This window comes from Callorhinus ursinus, unplaced genomic scaffold (genome assembly GCF_003265705.2).
Source record: "Callorhinus ursinus isolate GAN/ISIS: 27379988/994484 unplaced genomic scaffold, GSC_fseal_2.0 scaffold57, whole genome shotgun sequence".
In the NCBI taxonomy this organism is placed as follows: domain Eukaryota; kingdom Metazoa; phylum Chordata; class Mammalia; order Carnivora; family Otariidae; genus Callorhinus; species Callorhinus ursinus.
In genome coordinates, this window is record NW_027397119.1 from 864,647 (window position 1) to 882,848 (window position 18,202).

At 36.1% G+C, this 18,202-nt stretch overlaps 1 protein-coding gene across 3 annotated transcripts in view; it reads left to right on the forward strand.

The window, feature by feature from the left end:
- The window catches only part of CFHR5 (complement factor H related 5), a 28,472-nt gene extending 20,251 nt beyond the window's left edge, over window positions 1-8,221 (forward strand). For 2 of the 3 annotated variants that reach the window (XM_073884556.1, XM_073884557.1), the window contains exons 8-10: window positions 2,945-3,127; window positions 6,260-6,442; window positions 7,759-8,221. In XM_073884556.1, the coding sequence (XP_073740657.1) occupies window positions 2,945-3,127; window positions 6,260-6,442; window positions 7,759-7,955 (563 nt within the window). In that variant the 3' untranslated portion in view covers window positions 7,956-8,221. The remainder of the gene's footprint in view (window positions 1-2,944; window positions 3,128-6,259; window positions 6,443-7,758) is intronic. The other variant, XM_073884558.1, reaches the window with a different exon arrangement.
- Window positions 8,222-18,202: the final 9,981 nt, after the last annotated feature.

Below are 18,202 nucleotides of genomic sequence, written 5' to 3' on the forward strand. Positions count from 1 at the left end.
TCTGAGAGTTTCAAGAATTTTAAAACCTTTTCTATGCCTCTGGAATGTTTACTTAAATTAACCACTTATTGTGCATTAAATAATTCTCACATGTTTCAAATATTAATACCCTATAGATCACTTTCTATAACCACAAAGAAATAATATTTAAAATAATAACATTTATCTACTCCTCTACCCTTCAACTTGTGAAATAATGCACTTCCAAATGACTTGATAATATAGCCTTTATAATACTAAGAACTATATGATAATTGTAAGAACATATAGTAAAACCTTTGAGATGCAACCTAACCAAAATTTGGAGTGACATTCATAGCCTTAAAAAAATAAGCTTGGAGATATCTATCTATCTCCCCAAAAGTTAGGAAAAGTTAACTCCAGATATTAGGAGGTAAGATAATAAAAGTAAAAGCAGTGTGAATGAAATAGGATATTTTACTTACAGCTGATCCATGAAATAATACTAATTTTGGAAAAGATTAATAAACAGGCCTTCTAATCAATTCTACTCTAGTCAAGAAGAATAGTGGACGGGTCCAAATAGGCATTTCTATAACCAAAAAGCAGACAAAAATACAAATATAAGAAAAATAATATAAGAATACAATTTTGAAAATAAAAACATAATTGAAAAGGAAAATACCATGAAAAGGGCATTTACAGATCTTGGGAGAATGATATTTTTGGAGATTTCCCTTATCCATGTGTATTTGCCTTGGTAAAACTCTACCAGCCCTGGATTTTGAGTCCATTTCTCCATTGGAGTTATTTCACTCCCCATAGTTGACTTTTCGGGGAGAGCCCTTTTAAGACACCCCACAGCTAGCCTTTTCCCATGGGTTCACTTCTAGCCACTGAGATTCGGAAATGGAGAGGATCACCAGTGCAGCTATGTCTTCAGGAGTTTTACCAGACAGACCACTTCTGTTCATCTTAAATTTTATGTGGGTCGGAGACTATTCCCTGTACCATTAATTCTATAGGAAAAACAATTGTTTAGAAGCTTTCTACTTTCACTTGGCTTAAGTTCAATGGGAGTTTTCCCTTCTCTCTCCCATGATATAACATACAGACAGCACTTTTTAAAGAAACCTTCACTACTGGCTCTTTAAAACTCATTTCTTTAGCTTCTCATGTCTGTAATACTAGTTTAAAAGTGGCAGAGTATATTTTATAATCTCTTGGCATGTGTTATAAAAGTGGTTTCTCATGTTACTTTTTTATATTTTATGTTATGTTATGTTATTTTATTTTTGGAGAGAGAGAGCACAAGAAGGGATGGGGGAGGGGGAGCAGAAGGAGAGAGAGAGAATCCCATGCAGACTCTGTGCTGAGCAGAGCCTGACAGGGCGCTCCATATCAGGGCCCTGAGATCATGACCTGAGCTGAAATCAAGGGTCAGCCGCCCAACTGACTGAGCCACCCGGGCGCCCCTATCATCTCACTTTACATCTTGGTATAATTGAATTTGGAGGACTAGGCAAAGGAAATAAGGATATTCTTTTAATGCTCTGTATTATATATCCAAACATATATGGGTCTTAAAACATCATAGTTCATGAAAAAAGCAAGTTGCCTTACAATATGCTATAGCATAGCCCTTATAAATGCTAAAAAGATAAATACACAGACACTAATAATATATTAATTGTGGATTCATATGTGTATGTTTAGAGTAGAAAATAAAAACTGGAAATTACACATATGTGGTAGGATAAAAGGAAAAATGATGAAACAAGCTGGGCCACAAGAGTAACTTTACTACGGCTGTAGAATTTAGTTTCTTTTATTAAGAAAAGGAAGAAGGTAATGTTACTTATACCCTGAAAACAAGAAAAATCAAGATAAACTATAAAATTACAGTATTAAAAAAAAAAACAGTCCATCAGAGAGCTAAGAAACCAATAAATGAAATTCCAGAAATTTCTCTCCAAGGAAAAAAGAAAGTCATGTTGCTGCTTCCGTCCTTCCTAGAACGGTGAGAGGGTGGGATAGCCATCAGAAACTTAAATATAAATAAAATAGAGTTTTTAAAGAATATTTATAGGTGGAATGAAGGCCGGCATGACTGTTAAAATTTCTAAGAGCTCAGAAACAAAAAAACATGTGTCAATCTTTTCCAAGTGCCCTGCTAACATCTGATGTTAGGGCAAGAAAATCTAAATAAAGCATCCAGGGAGTCTGTCTACCCCACCCTCAGTGTTGAGATGACTTCCGGTTGCACACCTCTCTTTCCCTGGAGTTCTCTTTGGAGTCCTGAGTTCCCTTTCCATACAGTATTTCTTGGTCAGGTTCTTCATCTTGGCAAAATCTACACAAAAAATCTTGGGAAAAAGAGAATGGAATTATTTATTTTATTAATTATTTTATTGCTCCACACTCAGCACAGTCAGCTTGGGATTCTCCCTTTCCCTCTGCCCCTCCCACTTGTGCTCTCTCTCTCTCAAATAAATAAGTAAATCTTAAAAAAAAAAGATTAGCCTGATATTACTGTTATTGTACATTTTCAATTAGTGAAGTCTGATTCACAGGCTAGAGGACAAGCTATGGATAGCACATGAAAAGAAGACCAGGCACATTCAGTAGATAGATGGGGCCATTTACTCTGCAGAAATTTTCCTACTTCAGTGCCTCATTTCCTCTTTGTTGAGGAATTTTGCAGTGTCATTTATTAATTTTTGTTAGGTGTTCAAATATTTTTATTTAAATACAAATTTTAACCCAGTGGTTATAACGTGAAAGTGCTTTGCAAACCATAAACTAGGTTAAGATAAAGTATATTTGTTACTATAGCATCATATGTACACACACACACACACACAGAGAAGGAGTTACTAGTTATTTGATGTTCCACTATACTGAAATTATAACAGCATTATCTTGTTGAGCTGCTTTTCCTTAGCTTTTGTTATTGTAATAATTTAATTTCAAACTTTTTTAGAAAGATGGAGAGAATTCTGCCCACCTCCACCTCAGATACCTAATGCTCAGAATATGCTAACCACAGTGAATTATTGGGATAAAACAAAAGTAGCTGTTCTCTGCAAAGAAAATTATCTACTTCACGGACCAAGAGAAATTGTGTGTAAAAATGGACAATGGCAGTCATTACCACAGTGTATTGGTTAGTAGTTTTTTTCTAAATAGTGCTACAAAAAAGTGTTTACTAATCTTCTTTGCTTTATCTAAAGAACAGGAAAAAGAACTTATGATTTATCTATTGCACTGTATTCTAAAGCATTAAATTGTCATCTAGTTACCCAATTCTCTCACTTTTAAAAAAACTGTTTCTCTATGGGCAACAGTGGCCACAGAAGAAATAAGTTTATACTTGAGATACCCACTTCTATTAAGTATACTTACTTGATATGCAGCTTAAGACGTATAATGGGCAATTTGGAAATGGTCAGGGCTAGGATGTAAATTTGGCAACTGCTAGTATACAGATGATATCTAAAGCTATAGAACTGGATGGGACCACATAGAGAATTCAAATGGCTAAGTAAGAGAGGAGGTCAAAGGGACAGCCTTGGAGACTCTCCATTATTAGAGATCTGGGAAATGAGGAGCACCCAGATAGGGTTGTGGAAGAAAACTAATGAAGGCTGATAAAATGATTCAAGGACACAATTACGTTGTGTGTGTGTGTGTGTGTGTGTGTGTGTGTGTGTGTGTAGGGGGATTCCCCCACAACCAACAAGCAAGTCTAGGACACCTGCTGGGTGTCCTACAATTCACCTAGATTCAGAGACTATCTCATCTACCCAGAGATAGCATCAGACTTCATGGTTAAGAACACAGTCTTAGAAGACTACTCCTTGCACCCCCACTTCAGAGGCCAGTAGCATGTCTAGGTTGTCATCTGTGCTTCTGACTGACTGGGTATACATTGGAGGTTCCCACAAACCCCCTCCTTGGGTTTGATTAATTTGCTAAAGCAGCTCACAGAACTCAGAAAAATATTTTATTTACTAGATTACAGGTTTATTATAAAAGGATTTAACTCAAGAACAGCCAAATGGAAGAGATGTATAGGGCAAGGTATGGGGAAACGGCACAGAGCTTCCATGCTCTCTCCAGCCCACACTTTACCCACATCTCCAAAAGTTCACCAACTCAGAAACTCTCAGAACCTTGTCCTTTTGGGGTTTTATGGAGGCTTCATTACATAGGCATGATTGATTAAACCTTTGGCCATTGGTGATTGATTCAAACCTCCAGCCCCTCTCCCTTCCCCACATGTCAGGATGAGACTGAAAGTTCCACCTTCTAATCACATGGTTAATCCTCCTAGCAACCAGCCTATCCTCAGGTTACCTATGGGTTTTCCAAAATTTATCTCATTACATAACAAAAGACACATGTACTACTCTCATCACTTAGGAAATCCCAAGGGTTTTAGGATCTCTGTGCCAGCAATGGGGAGAAAGACAAATATTTATCATAAATCACATTACCAGAGCTGGTGTCCCAGAAGCAATGCGAAGGACATATTGCAAAATGTCGTTCAACAGGACAGCGAATATGTCAAAGACTGCCTAGAGCTAGACAAAATGAGTGATAGTTGAACAATGAATTTAGCTACCTGAAGTAATTGGTAACTTTGCTTAGAGGTACTTCAGCAGGGGGGAATACTTAATTGCAGTGTGTTCAAGAGAGAATGTGGGGTTATACAGTCAGATCAGGGAGGATAGGAAACAAGTAGTTCTGCTCTAATGGGAATAGGGAAATGAGGCAGTAGCTAGACAGGGGGTATGGATAAATGGAAATTTTACCTTACTCTGTTGTGACATTTTCAGCATGTTTGTATGTTGATGAATGATTTGGCAGGTAGGGAGAAATTGATGATACAGACAAAAGGGGACAATTCATGGAGTAGGGTTTTTGCTGAATTTAAAGGGGAAGGAATCTTGTGCCCACATGAAAGAGTTAGTCGGAGAAAAATGCAGGAATAGTAACTCAATGAAACAAGAGGTAGAAGAAGTTATTTGGGATAAGAGTATTTATTTGGCCATTTCTTATCTATATCTTTAGTGAATATGGGAAGACAAATCAGTACAATGGAATGTATCTCAGCCATTTCTTTTTTTTTTTTTTTTAGATTTATTTACGTATTTGAGAGAGAGAGAGCAGAGGAAGGGGCAGAGGAAGAGGGAGAGGGAGAGAGAATCTCTGGCAGACTCCTCACTGAGCATGGAGCCCAATGTGGGGCTCAGTCTCATGACCCTGAGATCATGACCTGAGCAGAAATCAGGAGTCAGGCGCTTAACTAATTGAGCCACCCAGGTGCCCCTGTATCCCAGCCATTCTTTTTTCATTTTTTTTAAAGATTTTATTCATTAAAAAGAGAGAGAGTGAGAGAGAACATGAGAGTGGGGTGAGGGGCAGAAAGAGAAGCAGACTCTCCACTGAACAGGGAGCCCAATATGGACTCTGGCTTCATGACCTGAGCTGAAGGCAGACACTTAACCGACTGAGCCACCCGGGGGCCCCTGTCCCAGTCATTCTTAACATGAAGTTGAAACATTTATTGACAGAGAAAGATGCTATTATTTGGAATCAGAAAAATAAATGGAAAGTAGTATGTCAATAATTCATTTCAGTAAAACTAAGAGTTTATGATCATGTACTGATAGGCACATGCTATTTGCATAAAATAACAGTAGTCCCAGAGAATAGAAATGGAAAGGGAGTTATTTATTTTTACCTTTCCTCCTTAAGTAAAAATTTTTATGAAGATGGTAGGCAGTAGACCAGATAAGATTTACTTATCTCTTCATCATGCTTTAAATAAAAACTATTCTTGGGGCGCCTGGGTGGCTCAGTCGGTTAAGAATCTGCCTTGGGCTCAGGTCATGATCCTGGGATGGAGCCCTGCATCGGGCTCCCTGTTTGGCGGGAAGCCTGCTTCTCCCTCTCCCACTCCCCCTGCTTGTGTTCCCTCTCTCTCTGTCAGTTAAATAAATAAGTAAATAAAATCTTAAAAAAAAAAACCCTATTCTTAATACTTATACTTGCATGCCCTTATAATACATATACACTTAATATTTAAGAGTATTTTACTTTAGGGTAAAAGGAAGCACTATAATATTTTTTGGTTATCAGGTTATATTATAGAAATTATACAATGAGTTACTTGAGCTCTCAGACATCATATAAGACACTGAAGATATAATATAAGGAGATTTATTTATACTACTTCACTTAAACTACATGTTGGTTTTCTCTCAACATATACGTGTTATTTATTTTCCAGAGTCTACACAATATTGTGGTGCCCCTCCATCTATTAACAATGGAGATATCACATCATTCCCATTATCAGTATATCCTCCAGGATCAACAGTCCAGTACCGTTGCCAGTCTTTCTATGAGCTTCGGGGCTCCATAGATGTAATATGCAGAAATGGACAGTGGTCAGAACCACCAAAATGCATAGGTGAGTTCTTCATATTCTCCTGGAGTCTGAGATTTGATATTCATAGTAAAATTTTCATGGACTAATTTCATAGGATGACTTTTATTTAATTGAATTCAGCTGAAAACCTGTCTGACATTGATCAAGCCACTTGACGAGTATTTGGTGGAGTTAGGATTTAGACACAGCAATCTGGTTCCAAATTTCATGTATTTAAGCCATATCCTCTGGTGGCCTCTCATGTCTACAGAAAAGTCAGGGAGAAAAAAGGTCAACCTCTCCTTAACAGTACAAGGACTAGTCTATCATATGTTATCAGGAAAACACTCAGTAATATATCTTACAATCTCCTGGGCTTGGACAAATCTAGGTACTAAAAAAAGTTCCTTATGGTTACCACTGCCTAGGATGGCTCCTCAAATTTCACCTTGGGCTTTTTCAGCAACTTTGAATAATTCCTATTGTCAGAGATTATGGGCTGTAGAGAACATACTGCTTAGTAGTGCCAGGGTGTGCTATTTACTCAGGGAAATGTTACCTCTCACAATGCTGAATTTAAAAAAGAATGAGTGGACTCTGATCATGGGGGGAGGGGAAGTAACACTGCTTTTCTACAGAAATCAAGGTTTCACAAAAGTTATGAACCATCAATAATTATTTTGTAGAAAAGGAGCTCTAAACAAGCAATATAATAGCTAGTAGAGTTTTCGGTCTCATTTATAGTTACCTTCAAGAATATGCTAAGTGAATACTTAAAGAGATGGTTCGTTTTTATATATATTGTTGTCTTCTTCAGCCCACTTTCTGTACTATATATCTGATAGATGGAAATAAACTTATTTTTACTATAATATTTAGTAAGAAGTTAATATATTCATGTGCTCACACTGCACACTTTGGAAACAATGTAAAAGAGGATCCTGAGTTGGGAAAGGAAGGTGAATAACATTGACCCTAATAGAACATTTTAATTTAATCCTATTTGGTATTATAGGTATATAATGCATAGTAATTAAGAGCATAGTCTCTGAAGTCAAACTGCCAGGGTCCATATTCTGGCTCAAAATACTCACTAAAGTATGTGACCTTGGAAAAATTACTCAATCTCTCTGAACCCCCATCTCCTCTTATGTAGCCCAGGGAAATGATGTGCAGTATTTAGAAAAAATGCATACAAAGTACTCAGAACAGTACCTGGCAAACTCAATAAATATTAGCTTTTAATATTCTTTCATAATTTTATTTAATTCCAAAATATTCTTAGATGAAATTTCACTATTCTTGGAAAGGAAAAGTTATACTATTAATAATTTATTTTTTATTATTTCTTCTTTCAGATGCTTGTATAATTTCTGAAGGTAACATGAACAAAAATAACATACAGTTAAGAAGTAAAGAAATAAAAAAACTTTATGTGAAAACGGGGGATTTTGTGGAATTTGACTGTAAATGGCCATATAGAGCAAAGACATCAATGCAGTCATTTCGGGTACTCTGTCATGAAGGGAAATTTGAATTTCCCACGTGTGAATGAAACCAGCATAGTTTTGCTGAATATATATTTTAAAAGTAATCCTACATGGGGTGCTTGGGTGGTTCAGTCGTTAAGTGTCTGCCTTCGGCTCAGGTTATGATGCCGGAGTCCCAGGATCAAGTCCCACATCAGGCTCCCTGCTCGGCGGGGAGTCTGCTTCTCCATCTGCCCTTCACCCTGCTTGTGCTCTCTCTCACTCACTCTCCCTCTCTCTCTCAAATAAATAAATAAAATCTAAAAAAAAAAAAGTAAACCTACATGTATATGTATGCATTATGTAGTCAATTCTATACTTATTTTCTTTATTCTTTCAAGTGTTGTGTATCTCAGTTTTATTTTGAACTTGGATTTTCAGAGGTTCACAAATTTATAAGCTGAGAGCAGTGCTTCACTCATTAGGTGGACTGCATTCTACCTGGCAAATCATAGCACTAGGTCTCCTATACGTATAGTACCCACAGAAAGTGAGCATGGGCCTCAACTCAGTACTTAATTCCAACTAAACTCTTCCAGTTGTCTAAAATTTATGAGATAACTTCAAGGCTTTCTGAGTCAACTTTACTTCCTCTGAAATAAAGTTGTTAATGTAATATCTATCTATCACATCATAAAAATATAAAAACTATCACCTCTTATGCTTGTAGCAAGCATTAGTAAGTATTAATAAGTCCTCTAATGGGAGCCTAGTTATTCATCAAATACTAAATAATGCTTAAAGGCACAAATATACCATCTTCCTCAAATGAGTAGAAGACTAAAATATTTACAAATCCTAGTACAGAACTACTAGTATAGTCAAGAGGCGATATAAACATACACAAAGGTGACTATAGTTATAAGTAAAAATTTGGAGGTTACAATATTGTATTTATAGTATTATCTAGATATATAAATACTTAAAGAATACTGAGAGGGGGCGCCTGGGTGGCTCAGTCGGTTAAGCGACTGCCTTCGGCTCAGGTCATGATCCTGGAGTCCCGGGATCGAGTCCCGCATCGGGCTCCCTGCTTGGCGAGGGGCCTGTTTCTCCCTCTAATCCTCCCCCCTCTCATGTACTCTCTCTCTCTCATTCTCGCTCTCTCAAATAAATAAATAAATCTTTAAAAAAAAAAGAATACTGAGAGGAAATACAAAGTATGGCTGTAATAATTCTATGTGGTTTGAGGTTAATAGGCTTAAGAAATTAGAATACTTGCAAATTTTTATACTTCCTGTATTTTATAATTTTTCATTTTGAATTATATTGCTTCTACAGTTAGATGAGAGTTATCAAGAACTGTGATGAGAGGGGCGCCTGGGTGGCTCAGTCGTTAAGCGTCTGCCTTCGGCTCAGGTCATGATCCCAGGGTCTTGGGATCGAGCCCCACATCGGGCTCCCTGCTCCGCGGGAAGCCTGCTTCGCTTCTCCCTCTCCCACTCCTCCTGCTTGTGTTCCCTCTCTCACTGTGTCTCTCTCTGTCAAATAAATAAATAAAATCTTTAAAAAAAAAAAAAAAAAAAGAACTGTGATGAGAAACCAAGAAAGTGAAGATGAGAGAGTAAAGACCCTGTAGGTCATGAAACTGATTTCGGGAAAAAACTCCATTATTTTTTGATATACCATAGTTCAGGGAAATACTGAACAGGAACTTTTAGAAATATACTTTGCATGTTCCTGTATTTTAAGTAGCATTTCATAGTTAAAATATTTTTTGGTCAACAGGTTTTCTTTCTTTTTTTTAAGTATCTATGAATATGCTGACAAATACAGGTAAAAATTAAGGCTTAAAATCTTCTTGACTATGGATATAGCAATAGATTCTTCAATATGACATCAAAACATAAGCAAGCAAGAAAAAAAGGACAAATTGGACTTCATCAAGATTAAAAACCTTAATGCTTCAAATGACATAAGAAAATGAAAGCACAGCAGATATAATAGAAGAAAATAGTTGCAAATTATATATCTGATAAGGGACTCATATCTGGAATTAAAGAACTCTTACAACTCAAAATAGGAAGACAGCCCAATTTTATAATGAGCAAAAGATCTAAATAGACATTTCTCAAAAAAAATATGTATGAATGGCCAATAAGCACATGAAAAGATACTTAACATCATGAATCTTTAAGCAAATGTAAATCAAAATCTGTCAGATAGTAACAAGTATTGTTAAGATTATGGACAAATTGGAATCCACATATGCTGCTGATGGGAATGTAAAGAGGTACACCCAATTTGGAAAAAATCTGGAAGTTGTTTGAAAGGTTAAACATAGAGTTATTATAGACTCAGTAATCTATTCCTAGATATATACCAAAAGAAATAAAAACACATGTTCACCCAAGCATCGTATATGAATGTTCATAGCAGAATTATTCATAATAACCAAAGTAGAAACAATCCAGATGCTTATCGATATACACAAAACATATATATTATATAATATTATTTGGTTATAACAAAGGAATAAAATACTATTACCTGCCACAACATGGATGAACCTCAGAAACTTTATGTTAAGTGAGAAAAGCCAGTCAAAAAAGACTACATATTATGTGATTCCATTTTTAGGATACGTCCAGAATAGACAATTATATAGGGACAGAAGGTAAATCAGTAGTTGCTTAAGGCTGGAGGAGGGAGGCAGGGGCGGATAGCTAACAGAGGTAAATGTTCTAAAATTGATTGTGGTGATGATTATACAACTCTGTGATTATACCAAAAAACATTGAATGCACAATACATTTTAAATGAGTGAATTGTATGATATGTGAATTATATCTCAATAAAGTGATTCAAAAAAATAGTGGCCAACATTTTAAAATCATGACAAATACCAGGAATTAAAAAATAAAATGAAAAATTAAGACAGTATCAGAATTTATAATGAATTTATACTAAAAGATTGATGGGGTTGAATAAAAAAGTAAAAACTTATAACTCACACTGACTATTAAAACAGCTGATAGGAGAAAGGCAGGTAGAAGTTTCATTTCTCCTCCTCAGTTCTGAGGGGGAACTCTTGAAAGGGAACTGTTAAAATTTTAGAATGATAAAATACATTAAAAAATGTTTATTTAGAGAATAGGAAACAGTATTTTATTTAAAGATTTTATTTAATTGAGAGAGAAGGAGCATGGGGGCGCAGAGGAAGAGAGAGAGAGAATCTCAAGCCGACTCCTGATTGAGGGCAGAGCCTGCCATGGGGCTCAGTCTCACGACCCTGAGATCATGACCTGAGTCAAAATCAAGAGCCAGATGCTTAACTGATTGAGCCACCCAGATGCCCCTGTAACAGTATTTTAAACTTGGATATTCTTGCTCAGTTTCTGAGAATTTCTTTCTCAAACTAATTTGTGGCACATATTTCTAAACAAGTTGCTTGAGCAGCAATGTAGTATTTGAGAAGCTTTGCTACCCTTAGCTTACTACTCTCCTCTAAGATGTAAAGAAAGTTAAAAAAAAAAAAAAAAAAGAGTAGGATTGGAAATTCCAGAAAGCATTTCTTAGTTGTCAGGTGAGTAAATTATGTGATATACAAGTACCTAGAAGACTGTAATCCAGACCCATTCTCAAGAGAAAGAAAATCAACTGAGTGTGAGATTATCCAGATATCGGAATATACAAGTATTTTAAACAAGATTTATAGCTATTCTAAAGAACAAAATTTAAAAAAAAAACACTCTCAATGAATAAAAATATAAGACATGAATAGAAAAACAGAAACCATAAAAGAAATTCTAGAACTTACAGTTCAATATCTGAAAAAAAAAATCTTCACTGGGGAGACTTAAAACGGATGGAATTGACAAAAGACAGTGAGCATAAAAATAAATGAAAATAATGGAAATAAACAATGGAAAAGATCCAATTTAAATAAAAAAGAAAAAATTATAAAATGAGTTTGTGGGAATGGTTGGACAATAGGAAAAGGAAATATGTACGTGGAGTCTGAGAAGGAAAGGAGAAAGAGAATATGGAAAGAAAATACTTGAAGAAGCAAGACCATCAATTCCTCAAATTTGATGACTGACATAACTATATAGGATCTAGAAAATTAATAAAGTCCATGCAAGATAAATACAAAGAAAATGTATTATATACAAACTACCGGAAACTAAAGATAATGAGACTCTTGAAAACAGCCATAAAAAAAAAATGCGTTACATACAGTGGAGCAATAATTTCAGTGAAGGCTGACTTCTTATTGGCAGATATGGAGGCTGGAAGATAATGGAAAACAGTTTTTAAACACGAAAATAAAACATTCTGAACTCAAAATATTATGTCTAGTGAAAAAAAATCCTTCAAGGAAAAAAAAGCAACATAAGCACATTTTCAGAAATAAGAAAAGTAAAATAATTAGCCAGGGCAAGCCATTGCCAGGAGACCTGCGCTATCAGAAATACACGTGCATCGGGAGTTAGGAGGTAGAAGAGTTAGGGGGACCCTAAGTTTGTCTGGTTCCTCGAATACAACTAGATAGTTATCAAATCATTCTGAAATGATTTGGAAGAGTTTCAGAAGAATGTTTGGTAGAATTCAATTCAAGGAATCAATCAGAGATCTGAGAAAACAAACACTGCAATTCTGGAAATAGAAAACCACTGTTTGGAAGGTAGGAGGTGCTGAGACTTGAATCTAGTGTGACGTAGCTGAGGCTAGGCGGAGGGGAGGGAGCCTGCTTAAGGAAGCTACCCTAAAGTAGAATAAGCAGCAGAGGGCAAAATCAGAACTTTTAGAAGTCCGCTACAGTGGGGGACGTGCCTGGCTCAAATGTGCTCAGATGGCGAAAGCAGGGTGGAATCCCAGGTGTGACAGGGTGGTCTGAGGATCCCTGGGATCTCAAAAAGATCAGGTGGTGCCTGAGTGCAGCCAAGTTCCCAGGCACCCGAGTGGAGAAACCAGCTAACAGTGAATGTAGGCTCCAGCTATCTGCTCTGTGTTGCCATAACCTGCGAACAACCGCAGGGTCATGCGACAGCTTTCCAGGGAGGGGTCTGGCAAAAGGCAGAAGTGTTGAAAGACCCATCCCGGGAGGAACAGCAGAAGTCCTTAAAATTTGGAGTTTTGAAACTCAGTTGCATGGCCGAGATAAAAACGCTAGGCCACAGTCTGGGTGAACACAGAGTTCTGGCGGAAACTGGGGAGACAAGAGTGCTTGATTGCTCTTCTGTGAGACAAGAGTGCTTGATTGCTCTTCTGTGAAGGCTCAATGAAGAGTGGTGGGTTCAAATTTTCAGGAGCGGGTCTAGAAAGCAGGGCACAGCATATTCGCCCCACCCATCAGTGCTGAAAGCTTTCAGGGAGCAAAACAGCACCATCTAGTGGAGTCCAGAGCCGCTTACACCGAGCGCGGCCTCCCTGCACTGTGGAGGCTCCTGTCCACTAGGGCAAGTCCACCTGAGAATCAGTACAACAGGCCCCGCCCCCAGAAGACCAGCTCGAAGAACTCGTTCACACCAAGTTTACCGATCATGGAGGGCTCCAAAGCTTCAACCCTTGGGGAAAACAGTATATAGCATTCTTTGTATTTTTATTCTTTATTATTTTAGTATTATTTTTTCAGTTATTTTCTTATTTTTTAATTCTTTTTCAATTTTATTTTTATACATATTTTTCTTATTTTTTGTTTCCTTTCATTGTATTTTATTTTATTTATATATAATATATAGTTATATATAATTATAATGTATAATATATAATATATAATATACATAATACATATATTAATATATAATATGTATATTATATAATATGTATAATTATATGTAAAATATAATCTATATTGTATTATGGATAATATAATATGTAAATATGTATGATTATATGTAATTATAATACATAATAATATATATTACATACATATATACATAATATTACATATATAATTACATACATAGATTAATACATAATAATATTATGTATATTATATATCTATCTATCTTTATTTTGGGATCTAGTTTCTTTTAACAAGCAGACCAAAACACACCCAGGATCTAGCTTGTTGTTGTTGTTGTTGTTATTGTTTTTGTTATTTTTTTCTTTTTCTTTCTTCTTTTGAGTGGAAAGAGAGACCAAAAGTAACAAAGACCAGAAAGGAGCGGAAACAATCTGCAGAAAGAGCAACTCTTCAGGTAAAACAATGGCACTAAATTCATAACTTTCAATAATTACTCTGAATATAAAAGGACTAAATGCTCCAATCAGAATACATAGGGTATCAGAATGGATTAAAAAAATACCCATCAATATGCTGCTTACAAGAGATACATTTTAGACTCAAAGACCTCCAGATTTAAAGTGTGGGGGTGCAGAACAATTTATCATGCTAATGGACATCAAAAGAAAGCTGGAGTAGCCATCCTTATATCAAACTATATTTAAAACCAAAGACTGTAATAAGAGATAAACAAGGACCCTATATCATAATAAAGGGGTCTATCCAACAAGAAGATCTAACAATTGTAAATATTTATACTCCTAACTTGGGAGCAGCCAAATACATAAATCAATTAATAACTAACTTGAAGAAATTCATTGATAATAATACAATAATAGTAGGGGACTTGAACACTCACAGCAATGCACAGATCATCTAAGCGGAAGATCAAGAAGGAAGGAAGACACACTGGACCAGATGGACTTAACAGATATATTCAGAACATTTCATCTTAAAGCAGCAGAATACATGATCTTTTCGAGTGCACATGGAACCTTCTCCAGAATAGATCACATACTGGATCACAAATCAGGACTCAACTGATACAAAAAACTGAGATCATACCATGCATATTTTCCTACCACAATGCTATGAAACTTGAAGTCAACCACGAGAAAAAAATTGTGAAAGGACTACAAATAAGTAGAGGTTAAAGAACATCCTACTAAAGAATGAATGGGTCAACCAGGAAATTAAAGAAGTTTAAAAATACATGGAAGCAAATGAAAATGAAAACACGACAGTTCAAAACCTTTGGAATGCAGCAAAGGTGGTCCTAAAAGGGAAGTATATAGGAATACAGGTATACCTCAAGAAGCAAGAAAAATCTCAAATACACAACCTAACCTTACACCTAAAGGAGCTGGAAAAAGAAAAGCAAATAAAGCCTAAATCCAGCAGGAGAAGATAAATAATAAAGACTAGAGCAGAAATCGATGACATAGAAATAAAAAAACAAAACAACATAGTAGAACAGATCAATGAAACTAGGAGCTGGTTCTTTGAAAGAATTAACAACATTGATAAACCCTTGCCCAGACTTATCAAAAAGAAAAGAGAAAGGACCCAAATAAATGAAATCATGAATGAAAGAGGAAAGATCACAACCAACACCAAAGAAATACAATTATAAGATAATATTATGAGTAACTATATGCCAACAAATTAGGCAATCTGGAAGAAATGGCAAAATTCCTTGAAACATATAAACTACCAAAACTGAAGCAGGAAGAAACAGAAAACTTGAACAGACGCATAACCAGCAAAGAAATTGAATCATTAATCAAAAATCTCCCAACAAATAAGAGTCCAGTGCCGGATGGTTTCCCAGGGGAATTCTACCAAACATTCTTTTGAAACTCTTCCAAAAAATAAGAATAGGAGGAAAACTTCCAAACTCATTCTATGAGGCCAGCATTATCTTGATCCCAAAACTAGACAAGACCCCACTGAAAAGGAGAACCACAGACCATTATCCCTGATGAATATGGATGCAAAAATTCTCACCAAGATACTAGCTAATAGAATCCAACAGTACCTTAAAAGGATTATTCACCATGACCAAGGGGGATTTATTCCTGGGCTGCGGGGGTGGTTCAACATGCACAAATCAATCAACGTGACATACCACAATAAAAGAAAGAATAATAACAATATGATCCTCTCAATAGAAGCAGAAAAAGCATTTGACAAAATATAGCATCCTTTCTTGATAAAAACCTTCCACAATGTGGGGATAAAGGGAACATACCTCAACATCATAAAGGCCATATACAAAAGACCGACAGCAAATATCATCCTCAATGGGGAACAACTGAGAGCTTTTTCCCTAAGGTCAGGAACATGATGGGGATATCCACTCTTACTGTTGTTGTTCAACATGGTACTGAAGTACCTAGTTTCCGCAATCAGACAACAAAAAGAAAGGGCATCCAAATCAGCAAAGAAGAAGTCAAACTTTCACTCTTCTCAGATGACATTATACTCTATGTAGAAAATCCAAAAGACTCCACCCAAAAGTTGCTAGAACTCATGTAGGAATTCAGCAAAGTCCCAGGATTAAAATCATCATAGGTAAGTCTGTCAAATTTCTATACACTAACAATGAATCAGCAGAAAGAGAAATCAAGGAATCTATCCCATTTACAATTGCACCAAAATCGTAAGATATCTAGGAATAAATCTAACCAAAAAGGTAAAATATCTGCACTCTGAAAACTATAGAAGAGTTATGAAAGAAATTGTGGAAGACACAAAGAAATGAAAAAACATTCCATGCTCATGGATTGGAAGAACAAATATTGTTAAAATGTCTATGCTACCCAAAGCAATCTCTACATTCAAAGCAACCCCTATCAAAATGCCACCAACATTTTTCACAGAGCTGGAACAAATCATTCTAAAATTTGTATGGAACCAGAAAAGACTCCAAATAGCCAAAGTAATGTTGAAAAAGAACATCAAAGCTCAAGGCATCACTATTCCAAACTTCAGCTGTATTACAGAGCTATACTGATCAAGACAGTATGGTACTGGCACAAAAACAGACACATAGATCAATGGAACAGAATAGAGAGCCCAGAAATGGACCCTCAACTCTATGGCAACTAATCTTTGACAAAGCAGGAAAGAATATCTAATGGAAAAAAGCCTCTTCAACAAATGGTGTTGGGAAATTGGATAGGCACATGCAGAAGAATGAAACTGGACTACTTTCTTACACCATACACTAAAATAAACTCAAATTGGGTGAAAGACCTAAATGTGAGACAGGCATCCATCAAAATCCTAAAGGAGAACACAGGCAGCAACTTCTTTGACCCTGACTGCAACAACTTCTTGCTAGACACATCTCCAGAGGCAAGGAAACAAAAGCAAAAATGAACTATTGGGACTTTATCGGGATAAAAAGCTTCTGCACAGCAAAGTTAACAATCAACAAAACTAAAAGACAACCTACAGAATAGGAGAAGATATTCACAAATGACATATCAGTTAAAGGGTACTCACCCTTTATCCTAAGTGATAATTTATCAAATGCAACTCCCCAAAAAACAAAAAATCCAGTTAAGAAATGGTCAGAAGACATGAACAGACATTTCTCCAAAGAAGACATACAAATGGCTGACAGACACATGAAAAAGTGCTCAACATCACTCAGCATCAAGGAAATACAAATCAAAACCACAAAGAGATACCACTGCACACCTGTCAAAATGGCTAAAATTAACAACTCAGGAAAACAACAGATGTTGGTGAGGATGCGGAGAACCCTCCTACACTGTTGGTGGGAATGCAAACTGGTGCAGCCACTCTAAAAAACAGTATGGAGTTTCCTCAAAAAGTTAAAAAATAGAACTACTCTATGACCCAGTATTTGTACTACTAGGTATTTTTCCAAGGGATACAAACATAGCGAATCAAAGGGGCATATGCACTCCAACATTTATAACAGCAGTGTCTACAATGGCCAAAATATGGAAAGAGCCCAGATGCCCATTGACGAATGAATGGATAAAGAAAATATGGTGTGTGTGTGTGTGTGTGTGTGTGTGTGTGTGTGTGTATAATATTACTCAGCCATCAAAAAGAAGGAAATCTTGCCAACTGGAACAACATGGATGGAATTAGAGGGTATTATGCTAAGTGAAATAAGTCAGAGAAAGAAAAATACCATATGATTTCACTCATATGTGGAATTTAAGAAACAAAACAGATAAACACAGGGAAAGGGAAGGAAAAATAAAATAAGATAAAAACAGAGAGGGAGGCAAACCATAAAGGATGTTGAACTCTTGGAAGCAAACAGGGTTGCTGGAGGAGGGGGTGGTGCAATTGGTAGTGGGTGATGGGCATGAATAAGGGCACTTGATGTAATGAGCACTGGGTGTTCTATGCAACTGATTAATCACAAATTCTAACTCTGAAATTAATAATACACTATATGTTAACTAAATTCTTAATTTTAAACAAAAAAAATTTTTAAAAAAGAAATATGTGTGCATCTAACATGAATTTTCAGCTATACTCTCTTCCTTCTCG